The 27,711-nt window shown below is 37.6% G+C and overlaps 4 protein-coding genes across 4 annotated transcripts; 3 read left to right on the top strand and 1 right to left on the bottom strand.

Annotated features, from left to right (window-relative positions):
* The first annotated feature begins 45 nt into the window (after positions 1 to 45).
* On the top strand, positions 46 to 5,176 carry mkrn4 (makorin, ring finger protein, 4). Its single transcript, XM_060881541.1, has 8 exons — positions 46 to 158; positions 1,178 to 1,306; positions 1,416 to 1,699; positions 1,806 to 1,936; positions 2,885 to 3,099; positions 3,183 to 3,293; positions 3,994 to 4,111; positions 4,273 to 5,176. Exons 1-8 carry the CDS (start codon positions 106 to 108, stop codon positions 4,390 to 4,392), a joined length of 1,161 nt encoding a protein of 386 aa, XP_060737524.1. The 5' UTR covers positions 46 to 105; the 3' UTR covers positions 4,393 to 5,176.
* Positions 5,177 to 6,454: 1,278 nt separating this feature from the next.
* Positions 6,455 to 10,500, top strand: fance (FA complementation group E). The gene is made up of 10 exons (XM_060881342.1): positions 6,455 to 6,713; positions 6,923 to 7,514; positions 7,844 to 7,888; positions 7,976 to 8,032; positions 8,154 to 8,297; positions 9,294 to 9,417; positions 9,508 to 9,583; positions 9,676 to 9,742; positions 9,915 to 10,040; positions 10,355 to 10,500. Exons 1-10 carry the CDS (start codon positions 6,517 to 6,519, stop codon positions 10,457 to 10,459), a joined length of 1,533 nt encoding a protein of 510 aa, XP_060737325.1. The 5' UTR covers positions 6,455 to 6,516; the 3' UTR covers positions 10,460 to 10,500.
* Positions 10,501 to 10,649: 149 nt separating this feature from the next.
* Positions 10,650 to 14,517, top strand: rpl10a (ribosomal protein L10a). Its single transcript, XM_060881674.1, has 7 exons — positions 10,650 to 10,827; positions 11,843 to 11,966; positions 12,606 to 12,677; positions 12,909 to 12,989; positions 13,421 to 13,569; positions 14,027 to 14,199; positions 14,300 to 14,517. The coding sequence occupies exons 1-7, from the start codon at positions 10,650 to 10,652 to the stop codon at positions 14,468 to 14,470; spliced, it is 948 nt and encodes a 315-aa protein (XP_060737657.1). The 3' UTR covers positions 14,471 to 14,517.
* A 2,359-nt stretch (positions 14,518 to 16,876) lies between these two features.
* Positions 16,877 to 27,139, bottom strand: inavaa (innate immunity activator a). The gene is made up of 10 exons (XM_060882322.1): positions 27,016 to 27,139; positions 24,056 to 24,146; positions 23,716 to 23,849; positions 22,996 to 23,121; positions 22,345 to 22,576; positions 20,590 to 20,643; positions 20,283 to 20,505; positions 19,675 to 19,830; positions 17,852 to 18,557; positions 16,877 to 17,666 (listed from the first exon to the last, which is right to left on the bottom strand). Exons 2-10 carry the CDS (start codon positions 24,108 to 24,110, stop codon positions 17,574 to 17,576), a joined length of 1,779 nt encoding a protein of 592 aa, XP_060738305.1. The 5' UTR covers positions 24,111 to 24,146; positions 27,016 to 27,139; the 3' UTR covers positions 16,877 to 17,573.
* Between the last annotated feature and the right edge of the window lie 572 nt (positions 27,140 to 27,711).

The raw sequence follows: 27,711 nt of genomic DNA, 5'->3' as shown, positions 1-27,711 counted from the left end.
ATTTTAATTGGCTACAGACACGCCTTACAATTACATACATATATACACACACACGTGCGGATTTCATTAGAGACATAAACAGCTAGGAGTACTTTAGGCTCTCAGATGGAGAAAATCACACAGGTGACGGGAGACCAAAGACGTAATGGTATTTGTAGGTAAGATATTCTTAAATTGTTAGTCTTACTAACTGGGTTGTTTCTTGAACTTGTTTGTTTCAGTTTCTTTGTGAAAAGTGCTGGCAGTCGTGAGAAAAACGGGTCACGTTTTCTCACGAATGTGATTGGTTAGAAGGAGCTGTGTGTAGAAAGCTGACGCTCTGTTATAGGTGCAGCATATAGACATTCGGGCAAACGTGAGTTTAACTCGCAAAGGTAGATTTGCAGGTATTAAAGTCTAAAGCCTTGTTTTTATTTTTTATATATAAATATAGGTGTTTTTATATTTTTATTTTAAGTTATTTATAACTTTATATTTATGAAGTAAACTATATTGTAGCTGACATCACTCAGGTTATAACCGTCTGTCTGTCTGTGGCATACAAACAGATTTCTATTTTTCACTGAAGGTCGTTTACTTTAAACGACGACGTTTTACGCCTTTAAAGTTAAACGACGCTGCTTGTTTCCACCTCCGCAGTTCAGTTAGCGGTCGCTTATGAAGTTGTTTCTTGTAAACAGTTTATTCTGTTCGTCATCCTGCTGGAAACCTGCATTAGAAACAACCAAACTGATTTGTGTTGTTTCCCCAAATCTGCAAGCTGAACTAACATCTTCTGCCTAAATTATTCGCCATAAATACATCATGAATGTTGTAAAATGAGGTGAAAATTTGTATAAAGTTTCCAACCTGGTTATTTGTGGGGTGTTTTTGTGTATATTTAATCAGTGCTCCTGTCACCTTCTCAAGGAGTTAGGCTGCATTTCTCCTGGGAAGTGACCAAAGTGTTTTGTTTTATTTAAATTAATGGTGTACCTATTAAAGCAAGGTTAAAAAAAAAAAAATCCAGGTAAAGGATTCATATGGTGAGACGTCTCTTTGAGGATACTGTATCAGTAATAAAAGTAATTGTCCTTTTTTATGAGGTTGGAGGCTATAAACCTTTAGATGCAAGTGCTTGTATATGTGCCAGTGTTACACTTCTGGAAACTTTTTGTTACCATGAATGTCATTGCAGGCAGTTTGTAAACGGTGCATGCAGGTTGGGTCAGCACTGCTCTTATCTGCATGAATTTCCTGCGGTACCTTCAGTTCAAGTGTGCAGGTACTTCCAAAAAGGAGGCTGCTGGTTTGGGGAAAACTGCAGGTGGGTTTGGCTTCAACTTCTATTAGTGCACTTTTAACATTCACACTCTGAATGGTGTGGGTGGGTGTGTTTTCTCTTTTCTTCTCCCCCCCCTTGTTCTGGATTTCAGGTATCTTCATATTGCCGGTCCAGACAGTGAGTCTTCTGGTGCCAGGCGTGGTTCAGCACCTGTAGTCAATGCTTCTGCCTTGCCAGGTCGTGTTTCAGCTAATCGGCGGGGTTCTGAGCCTTCACTTTACCCTGTGCTGGGTGCATACAGCTGGAGGCGACGAGGGTCTGAACCCTTGATCTTGGGTTTAAGCTACCAGCATACTTCACAACGTCCAACTACAGATATTGCTGAGGAGGAAGAGAATGCTGTGTCGGAAGCAGGGTCTATACTTCACCAGCAGGGTGAACTTAACTTGCAATCTGTATTTGCATTATTTTTCTATACAGTTTAGCTTTTCCTGTGTGTAGTTCAGCTTTAGTACCAGAGAATGATACTTTTGTTCTGCAGAGAAGGGGTTACAGCCACAGGAAAGTGCTGACCTGAGTTCCCATCGTTTACCCTGCAATATTGCAGATGACCCTGCATCTAAAGCTGCATCAGAGGGTCAAGAGAGAACTGATTCTAAGACAGACAAGCAGGTGTGTTGTCTGTTTGGGTTTTTTTTTTTTTTTTTTTTTTTTTTTTTTTTAAAACCTTCAAGGCCTGTAATGCTAACTGAGTTTTAGACTCCTTTAACAACTTATTCTTTCCAAAGTGCCTTGTAATTTTAGTTGTTCCAACTGTTTCTCACTTGTATCAGCTCTGTAGCTCCAATCATTGCTGCTGGGCAGACAAGCTGAAAAAGGATTGGTCAGCTCTCCACCAGTGTAAATTCTGACTGAGTTTTCCCTGAGTCGATCAACCAGTTCCTGCTTGCCAACTGTTGGCATTTGCACATTTGTTTGGATCTTTTCTTAGTTAAATTAACAATTCAAGTTCTTTTAATTATTAATGGATTATGTCTGTTTGGTACAATTTGTTTGCTTTGTCTGCATTTTAAATAGTCTCTGAATTCTGAGGTTTATTAATTTGTCGTGCCCTTCAGTCTCGAGTGATGCATTCCAAGTAGTCATTGCACTATGCTAGATCTTGCTGGCAAGTAAACTGACCTTATGCACTGCATGATGGCAGAACACTGCATTAACATGTAATGTGCCTTTTAGAATAGTTTCACTGTTCTCTCTTTCACCAAAAGGTGAAGTATGGCAATTAAAGCAACCTTGGCTTGTGTCTAAGATTACCATTAGTTTGCCCTACCAAGGCATTTTTCCCTTTTTTTTTTTTTTTTTTTTCCCCTCCAAACTTTTAGGTACATTTTTGCATTTGCTTGTAGTAAAGATTTCTAGTAATGTGGCTAGTTCTACCTTTATTTCCCAACTACTTACCACTGATTCATTGTGTTCAATAGAAATTATAATTTTATAAATACTTTTAATCAGAACTGCCATGACGATGTACTTAGTTTTATCAGAAAAGATTTTAAATGTGACAACATTGCTTGTGCAGAATAGCTAAAGCTTTACTGTCTTTGGGAAATCCATCTGCAGGAGAGTGGTGCAACAGCTTCGGTTGACCAGGGACAATCTGAGTCCTACAATCAAAGCAAAGACGTCATCTGTGGTATTTGCATGGACAAAGTTTATGAAAAAAGCACAGTGCGTGAGAGACGCTTTGGAATCCTGCCCAACTGCAGTCATGCCTTCTGTCTTGGCTGCATTATGACTTGGCGAAAGACCAAAGACTTTCAGGAAGAGGTCATAAAGTAAGCATGATGCCTATTCTTTAATTTCAGTCAACAGTGTTTTTCTTTCTATGAACTGATGTGTGAAATGTCTGGTTAAACAGAGCCTGTCCACAGTGTAGAGTGAAGTCCTCTTTTTACATTCCCAGTAAGTACTGGGTTTATGAGAGTGAGCCAAAGGAAGCACTGATTGCTTCATTTAAAGACAAGAGCAGGTAAGATTTACAATGCATAAAAATGAATCTAATTGCTGGTCTGTCATGTTGCCTTTTCAGTACTCTAAACTGCACTACTGTATATGGTTGAGTCATTGTGCTTTCCAGAGGGATGGGTTGGCTCTGAACAGAGCTTAACCAGGTTCCTAAGCCCCAAAACAAGCCATAACTAATGCTCATGGACAAGTCTAAGCCCTTTTTAGATGTGTTCCTGTGATATGGGATGCTTTGATGCATTTGTAGAAAATGTCACCCAAACTCAACTTTTTTTTTTTTTTATTTGTTTTTTTATTTAAACATTAATTCAAGATGCCCTATTCTAAATATTTTAGATGAACATTTGGGCATCTGCTCTAGGCACCCCAGCTCCGGTTGTCTTTTCTCTACCTCTTCTTTTTTTTTTTTTTTTTTTTTTTTCCCCCCCCATGCCTGCATGGATTTTCTCCAGGTTTTCAGGTTTCTTGCCAGAAACATCTCTTGGTGTAAAATAAGCATGATCATATGTGCATTGTACCCTGTGATGGGCTAGTGCCCCATACAAGGCATATTCTTGTTTCTGTGCTGGGCACTGGATTCATGACACTGACTAGCATTTTATTTTAAAGCAAACTTAATACCTGCAACCAACCTCCAAAAGCACCAAGAGCAAGATGTGTCAATTCAAACAATACTTCTTCTGTGCTCTGCTTTAATCCCTCAGTAAAATAAAGTGCAATTTCTTCATGCGTCATGGATGCTGCCCCTTTGCATCGGAGTGCATCTTTAGCCATGAGCTACCACCTGGCCACAGACCTCAACGCAGATGTTTTAGACCAAAGGTGACTTTTCTCTAGTAGCCTGTAACTGTGGCTGCAGTACTTCCTGTTTTTATAATCATGGGATTACAAATGTCTGGTAATTTGATTATGGTCCTTGATTTATGAATTTAGTAACCCCTTTTAATTTTTTATTTTTTTTTTCTACCCCCATAACTATGCAGAGTGCTTTGGAGTTGCTAGAAGATATGGATAGTGAGGACCAGCGGCTTTTAAGCTATCTTATTGCCCTGACCCTTTTGGATGATGACGACTTTGATTTTGTCCAATTTGAGCTTGTTTGATGGAGGGGCAAAGCTTTTTCGTGTGTACAGGGTCTTGATGGTCATTAACTTGTAATTGATTTTGATGTGCCATTAACAGTCTCTGGGCATGATTTATATTCAGACCTCTTGTCACCCAAAGCACTAAACTGCTTGAGGCATTGTACGTTTAATCTTCAGTCTCCATCTGGCTTTTGATTTAAGAGGTTACTGACATTTTGTTTTCAATGGGATGGCATTTTGAAAGTAGCTCTACTTTTCTCCAAGTTGGGTCTAAAGTATTTTGTAGCTTTATAAAAAGGCTGAGGAAAAAAATTGTCATACTTGAATTTAGTACTTGTTTACTTATGTACTGTTCTTGGAATTGGAGTCATATCTGTTTGTACGTTACTTCAAAAATGGATTTTAATGATGCAAGTCTTTCGATTTTTATTTGTGTAAAACAGGCCAGGGTGCTTACCTCCAATCTTTAACTGAGTCCAGCATAATCTGGTAGTTTGCACATTTGATTACCAGGTTTTTGTTTAATTGGGAACTTGAACCATGCTGGACATCAGGATCAGAGCTAGGCACCTCTAGGCTGAAATGTACCACTTGGGCCATGTCTGTTATTCCTGTTAAACCAAACACTGACTACTTCTGGCTTTTTTTTTTTTTTTTGCTGACCTTGCTTTAACTCAAATGTAACTTGTTGACTGGCTTATGGAAACATTTATATTGGTCAATACTACAATATACACCAAGACTTGGCATCAGGTTTTATGACTTTTTTTTATTAAGTGTTTGACTGGGGCGGGGGGAAAAGAAGATAATAAAATGTTTGGTTTGTGAAATTGAGCAATTTCTTGCAACAACTTTCTTCAGTTTTACTGTGTGAACTCTTTGAATAGTTCTGACCAAGTTTAATTATGGAGCTTACTGTTGCATTCTTTTAAAGAAAGAAGGAAAGATTACAGTATACTAAACTGAATAAATATTAGTTGGGCTGTAGGATTCCCTTTAGGCTGATGAGTTTCCACAGGGTTTAATCAGTAGCTGCAACCTGCAAATCATGTGTATTAAAACAGTTTTGTTGTGTACTTTTTGCTTATAACATCCAATATTTTAAGGGTATTGATGTGTAGAAGGTGCTGCCTTTTTAAGGGGATACTACTGAATACTTAACAGTTAAACTAATATTTTATTTAAATCACCTTTGACTGTAGCTTACCATATTAAACAAAGAATGGTCAGTTATTTCCAAGAATAGAAAAAGCCCTATGAAAACTGATTGGAGAGGATTGCTAAAGCCAGATCACTCCAGGTTGATGGTTCCTCTTAATGACTGAAGCAGAAAAAATTATCCTCCTTTTGTGCCAAAGGTTTTTCATTAGGAAACATGTCAACGCCAAACCTGACACTAGTCCATTAGGGTTACAAAAACAAGGGGCTCAGTTCACAGGTCTTTGTTCAATCACACTTCAACTTTGGGGGAAAATTGACAACTTTCAAACAGTGCAGGATTCCAGCAGTGTGTTTTGAGCAAAATTGTGCTTAAGCCATGTGCATCATTTAGTGCAAGGGTTTGCAACATTTTGGAATAAAGTAGACCTGTATGTAGTTGTGTTCAGATGAATTGTAATGCTTTTATTTATTTTTTTTTATTAATCATAAAAAGGAAGTGCTTTCAACTTGTTTCCTTTCCTCTATACTAATTTTAGATCCCATTCATTTTTCTATTAAAACCAACACTAACAATCTGGTACAAAGATTTTGTTCATTCCATTAGATTTATGCACTTAGAATCGTCTTGAATACATTATTTATTTATACACACTCTATATTTATATTTTTTTTATATATATATATATAGTGCTTAAATCTAATGGAATGAACAAAATCTTTGTACCAGACCTGATTTTCAGATTGTTAGTGTTGGTTTTAATAAATAAATAAATAAATATATATATATATATATATATATATAATGTGTATGTATATTTTATATTATATTGCATTTTCCGATCTTGTTCACACTGTTAGTGTTAATGATGTACAGTAGAGGGCAGTATAGAGCTCAATTATCTCGACAACAATCAGAAGAAGAGGATTTAAGAAGGCTGAAGTTTATTTACTGTAGTTTAAGTGTGCTAACATTCGGTTCTAATGAAAGAGTTACTACAGTGTTTTGGTGGTCGCTCACGCTTTCTGGTCCAGACTTTACTCACAGGAGGAATAAACAGAGCTCATAAAGTGTTTCTCAAGCAGAGATCCGCTGATCCTCACTGCACTTTATCAGATGTCCTGCAGACGTTATGTCAGGACCAGGAGTGTGTGGATGAACACACACACATACTCACTACGTAAGTCAGCCTGAGATCACAGCCTGAGATCACAACCATCCAGTCTGGAGGCTTGAGATGGGATGCTTGAGAAACTGAACAGTGTCTTGATGTGTGGTCACTAGATCTAGAAAATGACTGAACTAGAAACTTTAGAAAATGTAGTTACAAAGATCGTCTAGTGGGAAGATACAATTCTTTGTGACACTTTTTTGTTGTTGTTGTTGCAGTAAACCACTGGTGTTCCTGTTTCCTGCTGTGTTTAAGCATGACCTTCTGTGTTTTCTGCATCTTCTGCACCCTGGTTTACCAAGAGAGAGTGTATTGTCTCTGCTCCGCTGCCTGGCACAGGACGCTGAGAAAAATCCATGGGTTTGTGCCTTAACTTGTCAGCTGTACAAAGACCTCGGGGATGAGGGGTTTAGAGAAGACACATTGCTCACGCCAGAATGTGTCCTGAGCCTGAAAGATCTTTGCGATCGGTTTAAAGATTTTCGGGAAAAACGAGGGTGGGATCTCTGTCTGAATGAACGTAGGAGTGATGAATTGCCTGGAGATTGTCAGATAGATGTAGGGCTCAAGAAGAGGAAAAGTGAGATCACAGAGGTGCATATGGATTCTGATGCTGATGAACCAGAGAGCAAAAGGAGAAAGATTGACCTTGCAAGTCACGGTGGTCCTGAAGACAGAAAGGTGGTTGTGGGTCAGGAGGAATCGGATGTAAAAACAATGCAGCTTGATAAGGAGCTGGAAGGAGATTCTTCAGCAACATCACCAGTGCCAGAAAAAGACTGTGGAAATGTCTTACCAGATCATATAAAGGTAAAACTGAAACGGTCACAAATTATTAAAACATTTTGGGAAAACTCAGGTATATGATTTATCTCCATATTTAAAGCTATGAACATGAAAGGGTCTTTCCACTATTTTCTGCTATTTTGCAAAAAAAACAACAACAAATTATTGAATTATTCAGTGACGTATGTATTGCTTTTGATTAATTGTGTCATCTGAAAACTCTAATATTGGGTCATACAGTCTCCTAACTTTAATTCCAAGCCCATTACAAACATAGCCTTGTGTATTTACATTCTGTGACGTTGAAGGTATTGTTTAAGAAAATGAACATTTACTGGATTTATTTTTCTTAGGCAGCTGTTCCTTTGATAAAAGAATTATTGGACTCTGGAACAGAGGTATTACATTTTTCTGTTTCTTATCGTTGATTGAAAATGAGTACTATTATAAATGCAGTATCAGTCATGCTCTTTTTTTTACTGCAGTGGGATGAAAGCTGTGTGCCTACAATTAAAGTGCTAAATGAATGTGATGCAAATCAGGTACTGATTTGAACTGTTGGAGATGCACTACACACAAACTGTTCTGTGTTTAGGTGATTCATTCACAAGCAATGTATGTAACATGTAATACTGATCACATTGCCTTTGTGTCTTTGAGCAGCTGGAGGTCATTTGTGCAATGCTGTGTTTACCTGAAACGTCTGAGCAAAGTTTACCACATTTCTGTAGCAGCGTGCTGGCTCTGTCTCAAGACCTCAGCCACAGCACAGCCTCAGTTATCATCAAGAACCTTTTACTCGGCAAGGTGTGCACTTCACCAACATCATACACACACTTGGACTCATCTAAGAGTCATTTAGTAAAGTTGGGTGTAGATGTTTGCACACGCCAAACCGTGTGTCTGACAAACAGTGGCATTGTGGTTAGCATGTTTGACTCGCGTTTCTGATGTTGGGAGTTCGATTCATGCCACTGTCCTGCATGCGTGGTGCTTTCATGTTCAGTTCAATTCTGCTTTATTTGTGAAGTGATTTTAACAATGGACATTGCAGCAAAGCATCTTTATAGAACTCTACTTTAAGACCAGTGGTAGAGCAAGTGATTAAGGCTCGGGGTTGTTGATCAGAAGGTCAGAGAGCCCACTATTATTCCCCTGAGCAAAGCCCTTATCCCTCACTGCTCCAGGGCCGCTGTATCATGGCTGACCCTGCACCTGGTCCCCAACTTTCTAAGCTGAGATACACAAAGTAGGAATTTCACTGTGCTATAATGTGACAAAAATAAAGACGAAGACTTCTAAAAATGTTTAAACATTATGATTAAAAATTGTAACTTTTTTTATTTATTTTTATCCCTGCATGTTCACCCTGTGCTTCTAGCATTTAATTGCATAGTCCAAAGACTTGCGTTGTTAGGCAGCTCTGTACTTTACTTGTTAGTGTCTTTGATTGAATCCACTGCGTTAGGCTCCAGGTTCCCTGTGACCTTGTCTAGGTTAAGAGCTACAGAAAATGGATGGATATCCCCTTCTACTCATCTTCTTAAAAAAAATAAAAAGAGATTTTTCATTGTAACACTGTGACTGTGCTATCTGCGACATAATGAATATTTATGAGTCCATTCAAATACTTAATCCTTAACACAGTTAATATATGTAATCAGGAGCACACTACTCAAATTATTTTTGTCACTTTTTTTCTTGTGTCCTGGTTGCGTGTTGTCCAACTTGACCTAAGATGGCTGCTAATACCAGGTCTGAAAAGGTTCTGTAGATAAGTTATGTTCTCACTCTGTCCCTCAGGTTCGTTCCCTCAATGAGCCACCCTCCCGCTGTCTGGTCACAGCTATAACGTCTCTGTGCACTCGTTACCCGAGGCCGACCTGTCAGGCTCTTATAGAACCACTCATAAAGGAAGGACAAACAGGTTTGGGTGAAAAAAATCTTTTTAAAATTCATATGAGAACACAACACAATATGATTTTTTGCATATTAAATCAGTGTCTTTTCCACTCAGGCAGTGCCCAGGCTGAACTGATCTGTCGGCTGGCGAAAGACTGCCTTGAACCCTATCACAGGCTTCTTGTGTTTCAGTGAGTTAAAGATTTGAACAGATTTTCTAAGACATATATTTCTGAAGTTTGCATGAGATTTCGTGTCATTTTATCAAGTTACCTCTATCCAGGATGACGCTTATGGTTTCCTGGAACGAGGGTGTGTTGTCAGTCATCCATGACTTGCTGGATTTAAAGGTAAGCTACGATTAATTTCAGGTTGTTTATTTCCACGTTAAATAAACTTGGAGCTTATGTTATTTTATGATTTTTTTGGGATATTGTATATTGGTTGTTGAGTACTTTCCCTTTATAATTATATTATTTTGATGAACATATCTAATCTTTGGTTACATCTCGTTTCCTAAAGATTGAGCTGAGTGAAGAGATTTTTTCTCAGTTCACCAATAAACTGAGCAGTCAGACCCCACACTTCACCAAGTCTATGAAGTTTGCTAAAATGATGCTCACTGTCCTGACAAAGTTCCAGTCGCACGTGAGTCAAATAATCAAATAAGTCAGACAGTGGCATTTGTGATGCATTTTAATATCATATAATGGCTTATTTTAATGCTATCATCAGTATAAGTGTGCTTTATAATTTAAACATGTATTGTGTTGATTCTGTATGTAAAACATTATTCTGTATATTTATTGGAATAATAATTATAAATGAAAATGAAATCAAATAATTACTTAATAATTAAACCAAAACGGTCATTAGTACATCCCATTTTGAGAAATATTACTTTGGCCATTTATACATATTTATCTTAATATTTCTCTGCTTCTGCTGTGTTTCTCTTTCAGGTGACTGCCGCATGTCAGCACACACTATCCTGCTGTATTTCATTTAATGAGACTTTCCTGAAGAAGTCCCTCCAAGCTGCTTTAAAACGCATTAATGTCAACTAAATATAGTTCTGTTAAAAAAATAAAGAGATTTTACACCTAAAGGTATCAAGTGTAAATATTTTAACAAGTAGCCATATTTCATAATGACACTGGGGTGTGCATGTTTATTTCTCTCTAATGTTTGCATTGTAGTACAATGTTTATTGGATTTTGAATTGATCAATAATTTTAAATGTCAAATGATAGAAGCATGAGCTCTCATTGCAGTGGCTGGGGTTCAATTCCCAGGCAGGGAGATAACCCAGCCACTGAAGGATTAACTCTCAATGCTTGTTCAAAGCCTGGATCCAATGGAAGGGATGTATCAGGAAGGGCTTCCGGAGTCAAACCTGTGCCGATCAAATATGCAGACCAGATAATCCGTTGTGGTGACCCTGAACAGGGAGCAGCCAAAAGGACAAGAAAATATCAAATGATGCAGTAATTGTGATCATTTTGAACAGAAATGTCTCTTTGTAGTAAAACTGACAAAAATACAGAAGGACTGTAAGCACTGTGGATTCCCAGCAGAATTAATGCACAGACTACATGCTGTGCATAAGTATGAGAAGGTCAGGTATTATGATAAAAGATATTAATGATATATGAATCTGTATAAAGGCAGCATGAGAGTCAGTGGAAATCACCCTGTGTTTTAGGGTTTCAGCTGTTTTGGGAAGTTGTTTTTGTGTATGCTTGGCCAATACAATATACCCCACAAGACTGTCTTGCTTGGGGGACGTTGGACAAAGTATTGCAGTTTGAAGTTTAGTTAGTATTAGAACAAGTGGTCAAGAGAATACTGTCATTTTGAATGTGGTAAAAACGAAGGCTTTGAGCAGGGAATACTCTTTGGATGGGACACCACTCCATCCTAGGGCACTGTGCACACACACATAGTTACAACTAGTGACAATTTATCTTCACGAATCCACCTCTTTTTATGGTTTTGAGATGTAGAGGGTAACCACAGGAAACCCAAATTGATAGAGAGACAAGAAACCCTTCACAGACAGGATTCAACCAGAGACCATGGAGCTGTGAGGTTCCAACAATTGAAAAAAAAATTACGACGACGATCCACACTGCATCGCTGCAAAAACCTGTAGACGTAGCTGTACTTTATAATAGCACTGAACAGAACAAATATAGATGCTGATACTGTATATACATTGTTTTGTCCTATTTGTCTGTATTCAAATCATTAATGTAAGAATTTATTTATTTATTTATTTATTTTTGTATATTTACACATTTAATTTCAGGAGCTTCGGTGATTTCACTTGAGTAAAAAAGATTTATTTTAATAGCGTATTAAATTATCAAAACATTATCAAAACTCAAACATTATCAAAACTCAAACATAAATAAGGTCTATATTAGTGATAAAGGTGACCTTATTAGGCCACAACAAACATGGACGCTTCGGCAGCCTGCGTTTGACTCTAGACGCCTATAATTGTCGTCACTTCCTGCAGGTCTTCCTTTTTCAAGCTCCGTGTGGCAGGGGAAGACAAGCTAAAATGAGGTACGACAAAAAGCTTGTTAAAACTTGTATAATTTGTACATTTTTTACTTTATTAAAGCAAAGTGTGTAAACTGGGTAATAAACATATATTATATTTTAATGTTTGTGCTGCTAACGAGCCTTCAGGAAGGTTACAATAGCGTAAAAACTGCGTCTGTGGTGAACAACCGGCTGGTCGAAGTTTACATCGGAACTCAAATCTAAATCCGATGAAATCCGGGAATTATCCGACGTTCAAAGAATAATACACATGTTTTATTTTACACTTTATATCTCTAACGTATATTTTGTTGCAGTATTAGATGTTTGTGGGCTACGATTAGTGTTATTTTAGCAACATTAGCACAGATTGCCCCGATGGAGTTGTTCTAGTGGTCACTGCTTTTACATTTGCGGTACAAGATGTTACATTTCTGTCATTTAGCAGACACCTTTATCCAGAGTGACTTAGAATTTATCTCAGGTTATACACCTGAGCAATTGAGGGTTAAGGGCCTCGCTCAGGGGCCCCAGCAGTGGCAGCTTAATGGACCTGGGATTCGAACCCATGACCTTCTGAGTAGTAGTCCAACAGCTTAACCACTAGGCTTCCACATCCAGTTGTAATCCCTAACATCTATGTATGTGTTTTAATTACAGCAAGGTCTCGAGAGATACGCTGTACGAGGCTGTTCGGGAGGTCCAGGCTGGCTCCATTTCTAAGAGGAGAAAGTAAGAATGTGATATTTATACTTTTAACACTTCTCTTTTTTTGACAGCTAAGTTTTTGTTGTTGTTTTTTTTTGTTTGTTTTTTTTTTAAACAAAACTTGTTAGTGTACAAGATCAAATGTTTAAATACTTGAACTTTGCATTATGGTAAGAATAGTACAAAAATACTGTAGTAATTTTTTAAAGTTTTCTCTGAATATTCTATGGATGTTAACCATGCTTACTTGTTCAGGTTCCTGGAAACCGTGGAGCTGCAGATCAGCTTGAAGAACTATGATCCCCAGAAGGACAAGCGTTTCTCAGGCACTGTCAGGTTCGGTCCTTTATTGTTTCACCCAACCTTCTCTCGGCCTGCACCCTACCTTGCCTGAGTGTGCTAATAACTTGTAGAACATATTTTTGAACTTATCTTAATAAAATCATGCTCATTCTAATGGTGAGCTGAATTACTTAGGTAGGCTAGTGGTAGGCTTAGAGAAGTGCCCTGGGTAGTCTGCCTGCACCCCAGAGCTGGGCTGTTAAAGCAGACGGACCCCTACCCTGGGTCTTAAAACATGAGGGGAGGCTGACGGGTTGGGCATTGTGTGTGCCTCAATCCCAAAGCCGACAATTTAATTATGACTGTGCTTTCGGCATCCTACACTGGCCAACGTGGTATGGGTAAGACTCCAGTTCTGCATCACTTGGTATGCGAGAGTTTGCTTCTCTGTGGTATCATTGGGGTTGTTCCTTTGTCCTTGACAGGCTGAAGACCACTCCACGTCCCAAGTTCTCGGTGTGCGTTCTTGGGGACCAGCAGCATTGTGACGAAGCCAAGGCTGCTGACATGCCACACATGGACATTGAGGCACTCAAAAAGCTCAACAAGAACAAGAAGCTGGTCAAGAAACTGGGTATATCTTCAAATTTTGACCTTTCCTAAAGCTTGTATATGACTAAACTGGTAATTAATAGAGGCATTTGCCATATTTAGTGATTTACTAGGAGTAATTTAGGGTGGCTGCAAACTAAACACAAACTTTGGCACGCGTCATCTACTTTAGGATGCTTTTTCTGTTTATGATTATCATATTTAGCAAGTGATTCGTTTAATCTGAGTTAATCAGTGCCCTTGATATTTACAGAATTGTTGTACACATTGAGCACATTGGATTTGTGTCGTAGAACTTTAGCATTCATGCCCATTGTGAATCAGAAGAGCTCTTATTTAAACAAGCATACACTGCTTCAAAGTTGCACTGTACTGAACAATGTCCTAGTGGTGTTGATTTAAATCACCTCTGTGATATTGAAGCTTAATAGACGTAGTTGTTGCAGATAGGTTAATTAAAACTTGCCTGTGATCCACAGCTAAGAAATACGATGCCTTCCTGGCTTCCGAGTCACTGATTAAGCAGATCCCTCGTATCCTGGGCCCTGGCCTGAACAAAGCCGGAAAGTTCCCTTCTCTTCTCACCCACAATGAGAACCTGAATACCAAGGTGGATGAGGTCAAATCCACAATTAAGTTCCAGATGAAAAAGGTACAGTTTGTAGAACTGTTAAATGTAGTGATTGTGAACTCTAATGTGAGCCATATGGCAGTGAACAGTGTGTTAATGTTTGTGTATATGATTTGCTCAGGTGCTGTGTCTGGCTGTGGCAGTGGGCCATGTTAGGATGTCTGAGGATGAGCTGGTCTACAACATTCATCTTTCTGTTAACTTCTTGGTGTCTCTGCTGAAGAAGAACTGGCAGAATGTCAGAGCTCTCTACATCAAGAGCACCATGGGAAAGCCTCAGCGTCTCTATTAGGGATTCTGTCCTGTTCCTTTCTATAATAAATGTGGAGGAATCCAAAACTTGTCTATTTTCTCTTGTGATGTGTTGTACCGAAGTTATGACAACTTATAAATTTCAGCCCATGACTTTTTAGTATTGTGATTTGTGTTAAAAAAAAATATATCTTGGAAGATAGTTGAAAAATAATCAAACATTGGAGATGAGTAAAGTGCTTGAAAATTTATCTGAGGTGCTTAAAGTGGCATTAACTGCACTCCTCAAACAATATATTGTTTATGGTATAAAATGCTTATCAATTGTTTTCTGCTAAATTTTGATGGAAAAAAATCTGTCATCAGGTGAAGTGGAAATTAACCTTTAAAGTCCATGCTTCATCCACTAGGTGTTCTTTATGTAGCAAACTTTTAATATTCAGGTTTAATTATGATTTCAGTATATTTACCCACTTATCGGACCTAGAATAAATGTCCTGTGGCTTGAGACATTATAATAGATGATGTCGACTAGAAATGCTTCATCATAGGGTAAAAGTGACTGGCAATAAAATTGTATTATAATGTGGATTATAGCAACATAAGTTACTTGCTGTCACATTTAGACTTCTTGTGAAGGAGCACTCGTTTGACTTACTAGCTAATGGGTAGTGTGAACAGTCTGGTAGGTCAGAACATACTGGCTTACAGCTGGTTTACTGTCAATGCGCTATGCAATGTACCTCAATTTTTTTTATTTTGTCCATTCTTCTCAGATATTAGCTATCAGATTACAGTCTACTGTTTCTGCTTTAGTTTTCACTGCTTCCACTAGGGACACCTTGGTAACTTCCTCCCTGAAGACATCTGTTTTCCCAAATGGATGAAAAACTTTAAATCCTTTAGCTTGGTTACTTGAACTTTCTTCTGATATCTGGACCTTTAGAAGAAAGTGAACTGTGATCATGAATGCAAGAGCCCAGCACAATTCCTGAAGTTCTAACCATCAGGGACTGTTAGACAGTGAAAGTCCCAATCTGTCATATATGGTGTGTGTGTGTGGCAACATTACAGCATATCACTGCACTATGGATGGATAAACTAACCTCAGTGGATGATGGACCTTTACCTATAGATGGAACATATGCTTGTTCCCTACCCTAACATGACTACAAGGAGGATCTCCTGCTTACTTAAAGCCTATTTATACCTGGGCATCAACGGGTGGCTCTAACGGTGGGAAAACATATTCTACGAGGTTACTTCAGGGAATGATGGTGGTATTACTGTGATATGTATCACTAATACTGTCATACAGTCACTTTGTGATGTTGTTGAAGGTTTGACATGCACAAACAGGTATCCAGATTCTAGAAGCCCTTTTTGGTTATCTGGTGTTCATGGAACCATGTATTGGTAGCTGGAGTTTTTTGATCTGCTTCAAATTGAGCCAAATTGTTTGTTGATGTTTCCCCTAAATTTAGCCATCTGTTCCAAACACTGCTATTATGGGAAATTGAATTAAATGGAGTTAGCGGCTACACTGATGCTCATCTTTATCTCTTAATAAGATTAAATAGTCACAATGTGAAGAAATAAACAGGATTACCAGAAAGCACAGATGGACACAGTAGGCGCTACAAACTATTTCCCAAGCTTGAGTTTGTGCTGTTAATTATTTTTGGCATATTGTCCATTTTATAAAACCTCTAAAATAATGAGTTGGAATAATGTATTGTATGATTCAGTTAGTTTCCGCTGTTATCAAATATAATCCATATGCAAATTAAGAAGTGACTTATGTTTGTTATGTCAGTCAAAATGTCCAAGTAAAAGTAAAAACACCTTTTTATGTTGCACTGTATATTAATACATAATAAATAATTTTTTTCTTCCCTCCACAGGCAGTTTTCACAAGAATAGACGATCTTCTGTTTGCAGATGTGACTTTTTGTGTACTGTTTGTATTTTTATTGTTACCTTTCCACAGACTCCACATAACATCTTAAATTGTGTTAAAATTTCACTCACACTGTGGTCTCTTTGGTATTTGAGGTGTTTGGTATTTGAAGTGTATAGAGATGGTAAACAAATATAACTATTATAATTTAGATAATAATTGAGTAATTATTTACAGGTCCAGAATTCCTCTTGAAATATCTATCATGTTATTTAAATGCATAGGTTAAAAAAAAGAAACACTACTACAGTTTCCCTAAATAAATAGTTTAGTATACCTAACTTTCTGATATAAGGAAAGTGAGGTTTTGTAGTGTTGTGTCCATATGTAAAGTGTGTCCTACTGGTCTGAATGTATGAGTTTAACATTTGTGTGTATCCTATAAAAAAATACTGATGCCAGAGAGTTTTACCCAGGTGTCACATGAACTGTGCAGTTTCTTTTAATTCCAGCTGTGTGTAGTAGGACATACTGACATTATGAGCATTCTTATAGCATAGTATATATTTTATTATAAATAAGATTAAATACACATTACATTGTTAGTACACAAATATATATTATAGGGAGGAATTGCTGCTTTAACACATCTGAATAAGGGAAATATCTGCACTCATAAAATCTAGCAGGCAGTTTATAAAACAGATGAACAGCATAGCAGCATCTAACAATATTTAAATGTAGAAACCGTAAAAGGTGTAAGAAATACACTGAGAATAATTTTAGAAAAGTAAAAAGAACATAAATATTATATTAATACATAATGTATTACATTATATTAAACAATTGGTGCTCCAAAACAGTAGGGAATAGAAAACTGTGTACCAGACACAACATATACTTGAAAAGGTACTTTTCAGGAGACTTTTTTTAAGAAATAGTGAATGTACACATGGACCAATAATAATAATAATAATAATAATAATAATAATAATAACCATTATTATCATCATCATCACAGAAATTATGGCATGATGCCTTACAGTTAAGTAATTTTCAGACTTGAATTTCAGTCAGTGTTTAAGTGATGAAGGACTCCACAGTTGGTGAAAATCTGTGCCACATCAATTTGGCTCAGCTTCACATTTTACTCCAAATCAGCATTTTACTATCAGACAGCATCACTGAGTCCATTGTATTAATGACATCAACAACGGCAAAAGATGCTTCAGCTCTCTGGCTTCTAGACCTGGCTTACAATCTCACAGTCTTCTTCTTCATACCACTGCAGAGGAGTTCCATCAGGAGCTCTCTGGAGGATCACTTTCTGAGGAGTCTGCAAAGAACCAGAACAACAATGAACCAGAGAAGCCTTTGTCCAATCTGTTTCTTCTTCATTTTATTAACATTTATTATTAAATAAATATTAGTTATTCATTCAGACTACTTTCCTCAGCATTCGTTTTTCTAATTCTGTTAACAGTACATGAAATCTTTAGAACACAACAACAAGGTCTTTACCTGTCTCTGAGACTGGATCTGGTGGTATGGTGGCGGCTCTTGATCTGGTGTGCGTTTAGCACGCATAGACCCATGTCGTTCCAGTGGCAGAAACTTGATTTCACCCACATTGTTCCTCTCATGCCATGCCCTGAGATCGTTTGTGACAACATCTCGAGGAAGCAGCCTGCTAGGATGATTGGGATACTCCTTCAGTGAAGGTGTGCGTGCCAGCCTATGGTACGGTGGAGGTGGTTTAAGTAAACGCTTAGGTGACGTCACCTCTATTTGCTGTTTATTTGTATGTAGAGATGTCAAATCCAGGTTTAGCTTTCTAATATCTCTCTCTGGCAGCATCCTGTCATAGCTATTATTTTGACATGGGCTGGTCACAGTGGGTTTGTTAATTTGTTTGTTTACAGTTTGGTTGTTTTTGGGAAGGATGTTGTTGGTGGAGCGCTGGCCCTGGGAGTTGTTTGGAGTGGTGCAGTGAAAACCGTAAGGAGGTGGGCAAGCTTTGGTCAGCTCAGAAGTTAACTCATGGCTGGATGAGCTGCTGTAGGAGGATATGGAGTGCTCCGAGCTGCTGTCCTCTGAGCTGCACTGATACAGACGCTGCACTGAGTAAGCTAATGCAAAGTCAGTGACCCGGCGACGCGGGAGCTTCGTCCTTCCACGGCTCAGATCTAAACTCGGTTTGTTTACCTCTGGCTTGGTTCTGGGAAACCTGTTGATCATAACATCATAACATATAACCGCATCAGAAAAATCCAAATGTTTAAATACTTAATAATCATATTTTATTTAAATAATATGTGATCTATAAATTCAGTTTAACAGAACACACATATGTGCTTATCCTAGCCATTAACACTAAAATGGACTATTTCTGTTCTTATATTACGTCAACAATAAAGCTAAACTCGTTTTATTATTGTAATGCAGGTCTGAGGTCATTTTTATTAGCATTATACTCTACTTGTACAGAAGCTGAGAAGTTGATGCAGTACTTCAAACATTATGGTGCAATATTTGTAAAACTTGAGTATATTGAAAGAACAAACATCAACCAAAAATTGTTACTGCTGTTTATTTTTTGTTTTTGTTGAACTGAAAGCTGAGAACGATTCCCTATATAAACTGAAATAAAAACGATATAGAAATGTACAAATGGAAACAGACACCAAAATACTGCATGCTATATTTATACTGTAAATTTGTCACTGTGTTCAGGCCCAGAGTTAAAATGGGAATTAGAAGGTGGGGCAAGGCCTGGTTCTATTATAGGTTCCAGCAGTGTGGGAACAGCGATGTTCAGTTTATGGTTTAATATACACAGCTCTGAAAAGAAAAGAGACTAAAACAGTACTTATGTGTGTTAACTGAAGAAACAAGTGAGTAGCCAGACCTTAGCTTCTGACCTTAAGTCTGATTCTTTTTATATCTGGTTAATTTGTAAAACAAAAAAAAACAAAAAAAAACCAAAAAAATCCTTAATTTTATTGGACGTACAATGGAAACATAATACCTGCAATGTAATATAAGGAATAGATTAGCTGTAATTTAGCTACATTTAAATATATTCATCTATAGGAGTGTGAATCCTGTATATTATGATTCATATTTCCATCAAATGTAACCACTAAATCTCAGCTATTGTTTGTTCTTTACATAACTGATCATTTGCAAGCTCGGCAATCCTTAACCACTGTACAATTTAACCCCTGGTTCTGCCCCTACACCGAATACAGTTTCAGGTGCAGTTCTGTCTAAAGATGATTAAACTAAACAGAACACTGCATAAAGAACACACAGTTTGAAATGATCTGCTCAGATTGGATTACCTGAAGGACTGGGAGATGTGGCGGCGCAGCGGCAGTTCTGGGGTAGACGGGGTGCTGCTGGAGTTATTGTTGCGCATTGCCAGGCTTTTGAACACGAACTGTGGAGCAGGAGGAATGTCATCCAGTCTCTGATCTATAGAGCTTCCTGTTGGACTGCTGCTGACACACGCATACAGATTGTGTCATAAATCACTCATTCCACAGTCTTTGCTAAACTGATTGACTGATTTTTGTCTTTATGGAAACATTAGTGACACTACAAGTAATTTCATCAATAGCCTTATTTAACCAAATTGATTTAATTATTAATTACATTATTATTAATAAGGCTACACTGGAAATGGATTCATTACTATCTAATGACTATTAAGGACAACATTCAGCAAACAGATTCATTAAAAGGGTCAAATTATATGCTTGCACTTTGATCAGCAATTTGGCCACAAGGAAGCAAATTGACAGTAGAAGAATGGTACACTAACAGTTTTGTTCTTAAAATGTTTTAAAAGCATAGAAAAAATAGATACTATTGTTTCAGAATGATTCAAATCATGCAAATGACCATGTCTCTTGAAGCTTTTAGGCTAGCAAATTTCCATTAGCTTTACCTTGACCTGCTGCTGCTGGCAGAGGGAAGCTTCTTGTGTTTCTGATATGGCTGATCCAGACTGGATTCTGTCCATGGAATATTTTGGATTGGAGATCGGTTGTATTCTAGGCTGGATCTGGAACCTGCATGCTTTGATCCATGATGAGGCGAAAGGGTCAGTACATGCTGGAAACTACTCCCAGAGTCTAGAGTCATCGGGGACAATGGGCCTGGCTCTAAATCTATGACAAAAAATACCTTTATTTAGACCAAAAATGCTTATGTTTATATTTCACTTGTATGAGGTATGAAGTAGCCCTTCTCACCATCATCATGGGCAGCAGCATCAGACAGTGAGCTGTCATCAGATATGCACAGATCTAGAAATCAAAACCAAAGCACAAAGTTAGGTGTTTAATTGCATAAAAGTATGTATTCAGAAATATCCTTCAATCAACTCTAATTGCTATAGAAGCGTTATATAGCCATTATAGAAGTTATAGGTTCGGTATATCATTACTCAGCAGTTAAAAGATTACTTTTGACATCCCTCCCTACTGTTAAATTCAGAAGCCATAAATAAATATGAAAAAATGGTTTTAGGGAAGTTTAATCCAAATGTAACCTATCAGCTATGATGTGTGTGTCTGAGAACAAATGTAGCTAACAAGGGATAGAAGTCAGTCTCAACTGATACACACTCGGTTACTGCCTAACAGTGACAATTGATGCTCGTGTATATACAGATTTTGTTATGTGTTTATGTTAAATAAGTTTAAGTACTCTCTCATTAGCTTAAGTAGGAATGCCACACCACTGAAAAAACTTAAGAAGCAAATGGCAGACACCAAATATATCTTTGTTGATCGTCTACATATTAAGACATAAAGTTCACGAAAATAAAAAGGAAAATTCAAACCATGAGACTAAATTGTTAAGCAGATTCTCAGTAAAGTGCCACGCTGTGGTTATTAGACAGTGGTCATCCATTCATCCCTGTTCTGTGCCACTTATCCTACACAGGATTATGATAAATCTGGAGTCTATTAAGTTAGAGATACCAATCAGCCTACAATACTCTGAACTGGGAAACCAGATTAGGAGGAAACCAGAGGAGGTGTATCCAGAGGAAACACCTGAAGCATCAGGAGAAGAAACTCCAATAATAATAATAATAATAATAATAATAATAATAATAATAATAATTAGAATGTACATTTCCTGAAGAAAATGTGAATGGTGCTTGCACGTGGCAAATCCCGGAGGCTAGTCGAGACGAGCGGGTGACGTCATCTGAATACTCTTGAGGAAGTTTTCGTCATTGTGCTGAGTGTTTTGATATGTCACGTCTATGTTGTGCTAATTTTTTATTTTCACATGACATCACGTGACGTCATCAAAATACATGTGAGGAAGTTCCCCTCATTGTTCTGAGTGTTTTGATATGCCACATGTCCATGTTGTAAAAAGTTTTTTGATTTTGCATATTTTGGGCGCGGGGCTGCGGCACAACCGGAAGGCCAGTCGGTACACCAATTTAAACCTTTGTTCAGAGTATCACCCTAAAGCAGCTGGCCGAGTTTGGTGTAGATAGTTCGAAAGCTTGCCAAGTTATGAAACCTCCAAAGTTTATAATGGGAGTCTATGGGAAAAAAGGCCATTTTGAGATCCGGTACCGGAAGAGTACCGGTACTCGGATCGCTTAGAAAAGTCATAGCACATCTCTCCTCAATGAGCCGGTCGATTTGACACCTCATTCATGGGTCTAGGACAAAAGCTGCGGGACAAGTTACGTGCCGAAGTTTTGTCCGGCACAATAGTAATAATGTTGCTTTGCAAGCACCATTAATAATAATAATAACTAGAACGTACATTTCCTGAAGAAAATGTGAATGGTGTTTGCACGTGGCAAATCCCGGAGGCTAGTCGAGACGAGCATGTGACGTCATCTAATAGTAATAATGTTGCTTTGCAAGCACCATTAATAATACATTAAATACTGGGGAGAAAGCCACTCATGCTGGCAACCAGTGTAATGAAAACAACAGTGACAAGTTCGCAAGTCAGAATCAGACTCTTACCTCTCTGTCTGGAGGAACGGCAGGGCTTTGGTGAAATACAGCTCTGGTTAATGCAGTGTTTCATCACAGCTTCCTGGAGCTCCTTCATTTTCTTTTCCTCGTGTTTGCATTGCTGCAGTCGGCTCTTCCTTACCGGCTTGCTGATATTTTCCTCAAGAGACAGCCTTCGGGATGCTTCATATATCTGTCGCTGGAGGGCCAAATCAGCCTCAAGTGAATGCAACTCTGATTTCTAAAGGGAGCCCATTCAAACAAGAACCATAAATGTGTGTTAAAGGGCAATAATTATGTGAGGGTTCTCATGAGTAACCTAGTCATCTGAATGAATATCTGAGTTCAAAACTAATTAATAATATTCATTCAATAAAAATAGTTATTTATGTACTGATGTAAAAAGAAATAATAAATAATTAAATAAATTCATTAACAATATATTTTATTATTCTGTCAAATAAATAAAATATATTAAAATTAACATTCTAATTACAATTAAATTAATATTTAATTGATCAAATAATTAGTTAATAATAATAATAATAATAATTAGTTAATCAAGAAAAAAAATTCATCGATTTAGATTAATTATCATATTTTTACCTGTAGTTTTGCTAATATAAAAATGAAAGGAAATATGAACGTTGGTTCCTTTACCTCTCCATTCCCATGAGGAAGCAGCCCTTCATCCAGTTTAAAGGACGCTCCAACACGTCGCCTGATCTGTGGTGGTTTCTCATTCGGCAGCAAAGGATATTCAGATGACAACTTTCCTGTAAGTTCCTTAAAAGACAAAAAAAACAACTGTCTCTATTTTTTTTCTTTAAAAAATTTTATAAAATATAAAACAAAATATAATAAAACAAAAGAACAAAGATTGCGATCTGTGTCTTAAGGTGTATTTGCTATAATTCTTTTAGCAGATGTTTATGCTGTAGCAAAGGATTTCTACGGAGGAATGATTACTAAATCTTACTGAAACTTGGCCCACTGTGAATAAGAATCACCCTCACTATCTTGCAAAGGAGCATCTGTTTCACAACTGCCCACTGCTGACTCGCTCTAATGACTCCACTGAAGGACAAAAGAAAGCTCAGTAAGCACTCAGTGCTGCACTCTGACTAGCTGATTGGTTCAAAGGCAACCCTTACAATCTTTAGATCAGATTGAGTTAGATTAAAATCAATCACATCAACTAAATTATTACACTTGTAAGGCCATTTGTTTTTCTACAGTGTTTGTAATGCACATCTCGCATGGAATATTTTCTTATAATGATTTGAGATATGACAAATTACACATGAACTAAATTCATTAATTAGAGTGGTTATATAATCAATTAAAAAAAAAAAGCAAACAAAACAAAATATTACTCACTGCTTCTCTGATGCATAGTTTCTTTAGCTCCAGAAGACACAGCTCCAGTCTGTCCTCCAGAGCCTGGTGCTTCAGCCTAATGACCCGTGTGTGAGTGCTGAGGTCCTTCACAGGAGATGTAGGACTGTCTGGACCTTCACAAGTGAACACAATGCATATATATATCTGGTACATGCATATATATATCTGGTACATCTGGGCAAAAGTGAGGTTTAGGCAGATGTGCCATTAATTCTAGTCAGTATCTTGTAGGTTAAAAAACACTTTCTGCTCCAATCCACGGTATTTTTTTAGTTTTAGAATTTAGTTTTTTTTACAGTATGTAGTTTTAAGTTCTTACCAGAATTTAAGATGATCCCACTGTCCGAGTCACTGATTTCTTCCTTGCAGTCCATGTTTCCTGCTTTAAGATATAAGTTGTTCCTGAGTCGCTGTGGGTCAGAAACACAACATGGAATGCAAGTCTACTTCCTGTTTTCAACTTGTACACCTTGTTATCGTATTGCTTTCAGTCTAGGAACCACTTGTTATTTGTAAACCAAATGAGCGGCATGTGATATGCATAGCCTACCCTTCTTAGGCAAATGCTGAGCACACTGGCTCCTAGGAATCTACCCAACTACTGAGGCTAGAGAAAGTGCAACTGGTCTCTTTTGGCATATCCACCCATCCTTTAGTTAAAATAAAGCCCACACCTCCTCCACTGCTTTAATGTCTTACAACACAATAGTAACACACCCCATGGTTGACCGTGCACATGTGCCAGGGCTTATTCTCTATACAGCACCATGGCGACCTGGGCCACTGCAGGCGCGCGCGTGTGTGTGTGTGTGTCTGTACACGCGCTGATGTGGTGATGGACTGTGTGGGTGAATGTGTTTGGAAAACTAAACACCCCGAAAGAAAACAGATGGCTATAAGAGCGCTCCCCCTCTCAGAGCCTGCACCTGTCGTCCCCCACACCAAAAAACTTCCTTTTCAGATCTAAAGTGGAACAATGTCTGGGCTTTCCCTCTGCCTCAGGGAGAGAATGATACTTCCTTTAAAGACTCTCTTATTTCAAGGATCAAAATATACACCTTAGAACAAGCTTTAGTGGTACTAGTCAGGAATACTCTCTGTCTTGTTAAAATCTGTTTGTAATATATTTATTCCAGCATGGTTTTAATTTCGACCCACTTTGATTCAACTGAATATTAAAAATACCTCCCTCATACTATCACATGTCTGCAAGGGTGTAGACTAACCTTTAATAACCTTCATACAGATGAAAAGGCCTTTTCATATCAAGAAAATGATCTTTCTCATGATCAGTCAATGCTAGGTCACACAAAAACAAGTTTTGAATTGTTGTCAAATTAGCAGTGTAACATATTAACATACCTTTCAGACCAGATATTTTTTAATCTTTGCAACCTTTTCCTGAATGAGTTGCATTTTCAGGATGCTATTGTAGAATCCCTTGTGGCTTTATGCTTATTTAGGCCCATAACTCATATAAGCAGATGCAGCTTTGCACAGAATGAATGTAAGCAGAGAGCAGCCTGGACCTTATTTAGTGCAAATCCTAAACTCCTTTATCAATGCAGCAGTGTGACTAATTTGCTGAGAAGACAGAATTTATTGGTAGATCTGCCTCAACCTAAGAATGCAGAGTACACAATTCTCTTTCAGTTCTCTCTTTTTAGCTGCGTGTGAGAATGTGGTCAGAACCGTTGGATGAATACCGTTAGTGCAACATACTGTTCAGACCACTGCAACCTCTCAAAAAAATGTATTCTACATTTACCCTCCACTCCACCCCACCCTAAAGATATGTCTGTCCCGTTAGTCACCTAATTGCACTAAATGAACAAACAGGACATAGCAGTGATTTGCTCATCTGAAGCAAAATGCTGTGGTGTACTGACCCACCCATCCTCATATCTCAGTGAAGCATAACAAAGAGACATCACAGGAAATGGGTGTTTATGGAGTGTAGGCTGTGTTGTCTACTCCATTCTTTACTTTTGGAACTGGGATCTTTTAGATTGCATCCGATGTCATATTCATTACCACTGTGGTTAGGGTTTGGAATTCCCAGAGTGGGCTAGATGCTGGAAAGTCTGAGGGGAGACTTGAACCCGAACCAGCATGTATGCACAACCTGTAATTAACGGGGTGCTGAAGTGCGTACATGCTGATGCTATGGGAGAGGCAAAACGACTTTACAATATGACTTACTTCTGTATCTTGTGAAAATCCTTAAACTATTTAAACCAGAAATGACATGACCAGATTTGGTACAAAGAGGACAGAGATGGGCAACACCAAACTACACTGCATTAGATGTTCCATTCAGTGCAGTTAAAATATATTAGAAGCATATAAGGCAAGAAGCCTCCTATGATACTCTCTTTATGTAATAAATAACGCAAAGTAAAAGTCCTTTGTTTAAGCGAAGTTCTTAACCCAATGCTGCTTTACGTACTGCACTTAACCAGTGTACTGCTTGTTCACAACAAGGCAAATAATATTAATATGTCAAAGGATACAAACTATATTACAGATTTTTTCCCAAGATTGCGTGCGTAATAAAACTTTTGGACTTGTACACACCGTAATACACAGTAACAACCAACAAACTGTCATTATCATAATAGTTAGGATGATTTAATCAATGGTAAATCATTGCACTCAAGAGGTACCGTGAAAACAAGGATGCTAATCAAGCTTATGAGTGCAACATCTGCTGCATTGATCTGCCTACTGTAAACACATGCTAATTTGCCTCTTCATTTAATTGAAGCTGAAAATGTAAATGTACTAGAAAATAAGCTGTTCTCTAAAAATGTTGAGCTTCCAAGATACTTATCTCTGTAAACATTTTATTATTTTATTTCATTATATTTATTATTTTATTTCTTTTAGATTTTACATTTAATTCGAATTATTGTAGCCTAGATTACTAAATGATAACATAATGAAACTTTGACGTTGTGATGTTTGTATGTTCATAGGACTGGAATGCATACTTTCATCACCATTATTATTATTATTATTATTATTATTATTATTATTAATCATCATCGTTATTACTATTTATTTATTTATTTATTTTTGACATTAAACCCATGCAATATCACAACTATTTCACAATTACACATTACTAATAAGAAATATAGATTAGATACAGAATAATAATAAACATAGATGATTTGTAGTAATTATAGTAAATGATATAATTCTAGTAGTTGTATGTTTTCAATGAAGCAAAAATAACTGATATGTAATTTATCTTAAACTTCTATTCAAACATACCTTTTTTTAAATTCCCACTTCGAGATGCGTCTGTAAATGATCTTGTCAACTTTTTAATCCATTAACACACCCACACACACACACACACACACACATACACATACACATACACACACAGGCACTCCGTTGTAAATGCAGATGAAATACGGACCTACTCAAAAGAGACTGCTTGCCTCTGGGCCGTACCATTTCATCCTGACGTAGGGGGAGTCAGTATAAATAAAACGCGACTTTTGATTATAATTGACCTACTACCAAACACCCTACCAAAGTAGGCCTGAATAACCGTGAACTACTAATAAATAAAAGCGAAAAATTAGTTTTTGTATATAGATGATCCATAAACAAATAAAATTTGTCCTCCACCTCCACTTCTACTAATTATCCAGCCTCCGAGTCTGTGTGAATACACACGCTTTTCTGTTGTGGTGGTGCTGTGGTTAAGTTGAATAGAGACAAAAGAGCTAAACAAGAGGCGAGTGCCCCAGACAGCTGGCGAATAGTCCTATAGAGCTGATGAAATGGGTCCACAATGACAAAATGAAATAACTTTATTGTCTCACCCTCTTCTTCCAGCTCTACTCTTTTCAAATAATTTCAGTAGTCACGTGTTAATCTGTAGCCACGTGTTAACCTGTAGCCACAAAAAAAAACTTCTGTATAATACTCTTGGCATGCTTCAGATTTCTCCCTCCT

The sequence above is a fragment of the Tachysurus vachellii genome, chromosome 11 (genome assembly GCF_030014155.1).
Source record: "Tachysurus vachellii isolate PV-2020 chromosome 11, HZAU_Pvac_v1, whole genome shotgun sequence".
In the NCBI taxonomy this organism is placed as follows: Eukaryota; Metazoa; Chordata; class Actinopteri; order Siluriformes; family Bagridae; genus Tachysurus; species Tachysurus vachellii.
This window is presented reverse-complemented; position numbering and strand designations above follow the sequence as displayed.

Coding starts and splice junctions, on each gene's coding strand:
- mkrn4 (XM_060881541.1), top strand. CDS start 106: ATGGAGAAAATCACACAGGTGACGGGAGACCAAAGACGTAATGGTATT. Junction 1,307..1,415: donor TGGTTTGGGGAAAACTGCAG/GTGGGTTTGGCT, acceptor TCTGGATTTCAG/GTATCTTCATATTGCCGGTC. Junction 4,112..4,272: donor GCAGATGTTTTAGACCAAAG/GTGACTTTTCTC, acceptor ATAACTATGCAG/AGTGCTTTGGAGTTGCTAGA.
- inavaa (XM_060882322.1), bottom strand. CDS start 24,110: ATGGACTGCAAGGAAGAAATCAGTGACTCGGACAGTGGGATCATCTTA. Junction 22,577..22,995: donor TTCCTCATGGGAATGGAGAG/GTAAAGGAACCA, acceptor GGCTCCCTTTAG/AAATCAGAGTTGCATTCACT. Junction 20,506..20,589: donor TGCTGCTGCCCATGATGATG/GTGAGAAGGGCT, acceptor TTTTTGTCATAG/ATTTAGAGCCAGGCCCATTG.
- fance (XM_060881342.1), top strand. CDS start 6,517: ATGAAAGAGTTACTACAGTGTTTTGGTGGTCGCTCACGCTTTCTGGTC. Junction 6,714..6,922: donor CACACACACATACTCACTAC/GTAAGTCAGCCT, acceptor TTGTTGTTGCAG/TAAACCACTGGTGTTCCTGT. Junction 7,889..7,975: donor TATTGGACTCTGGAACAGAG/GTATTACATTTT, acceptor TTTTTACTGCAG/TGGGATGAAAGCTGTGTGCC.
- rpl10a (XM_060881674.1), top strand. CDS start 10,650: ATGAGCTCTCATTGCAGTGGCTGGGGTTCAATTCCCAGGCAGGGAGAT. Junction 12,990..13,420: donor CGTTTCTCAGGCACTGTCAG/GTTCGGTCCTTT, acceptor TGTCCTTGACAG/GCTGAAGACCACTCCACGTC. Junction 14,200..14,299: donor TTAAGTTCCAGATGAAAAAG/GTACAGTTTGTA, acceptor TGATTTGCTCAG/GTGCTGTGTCTGGCTGTGGC.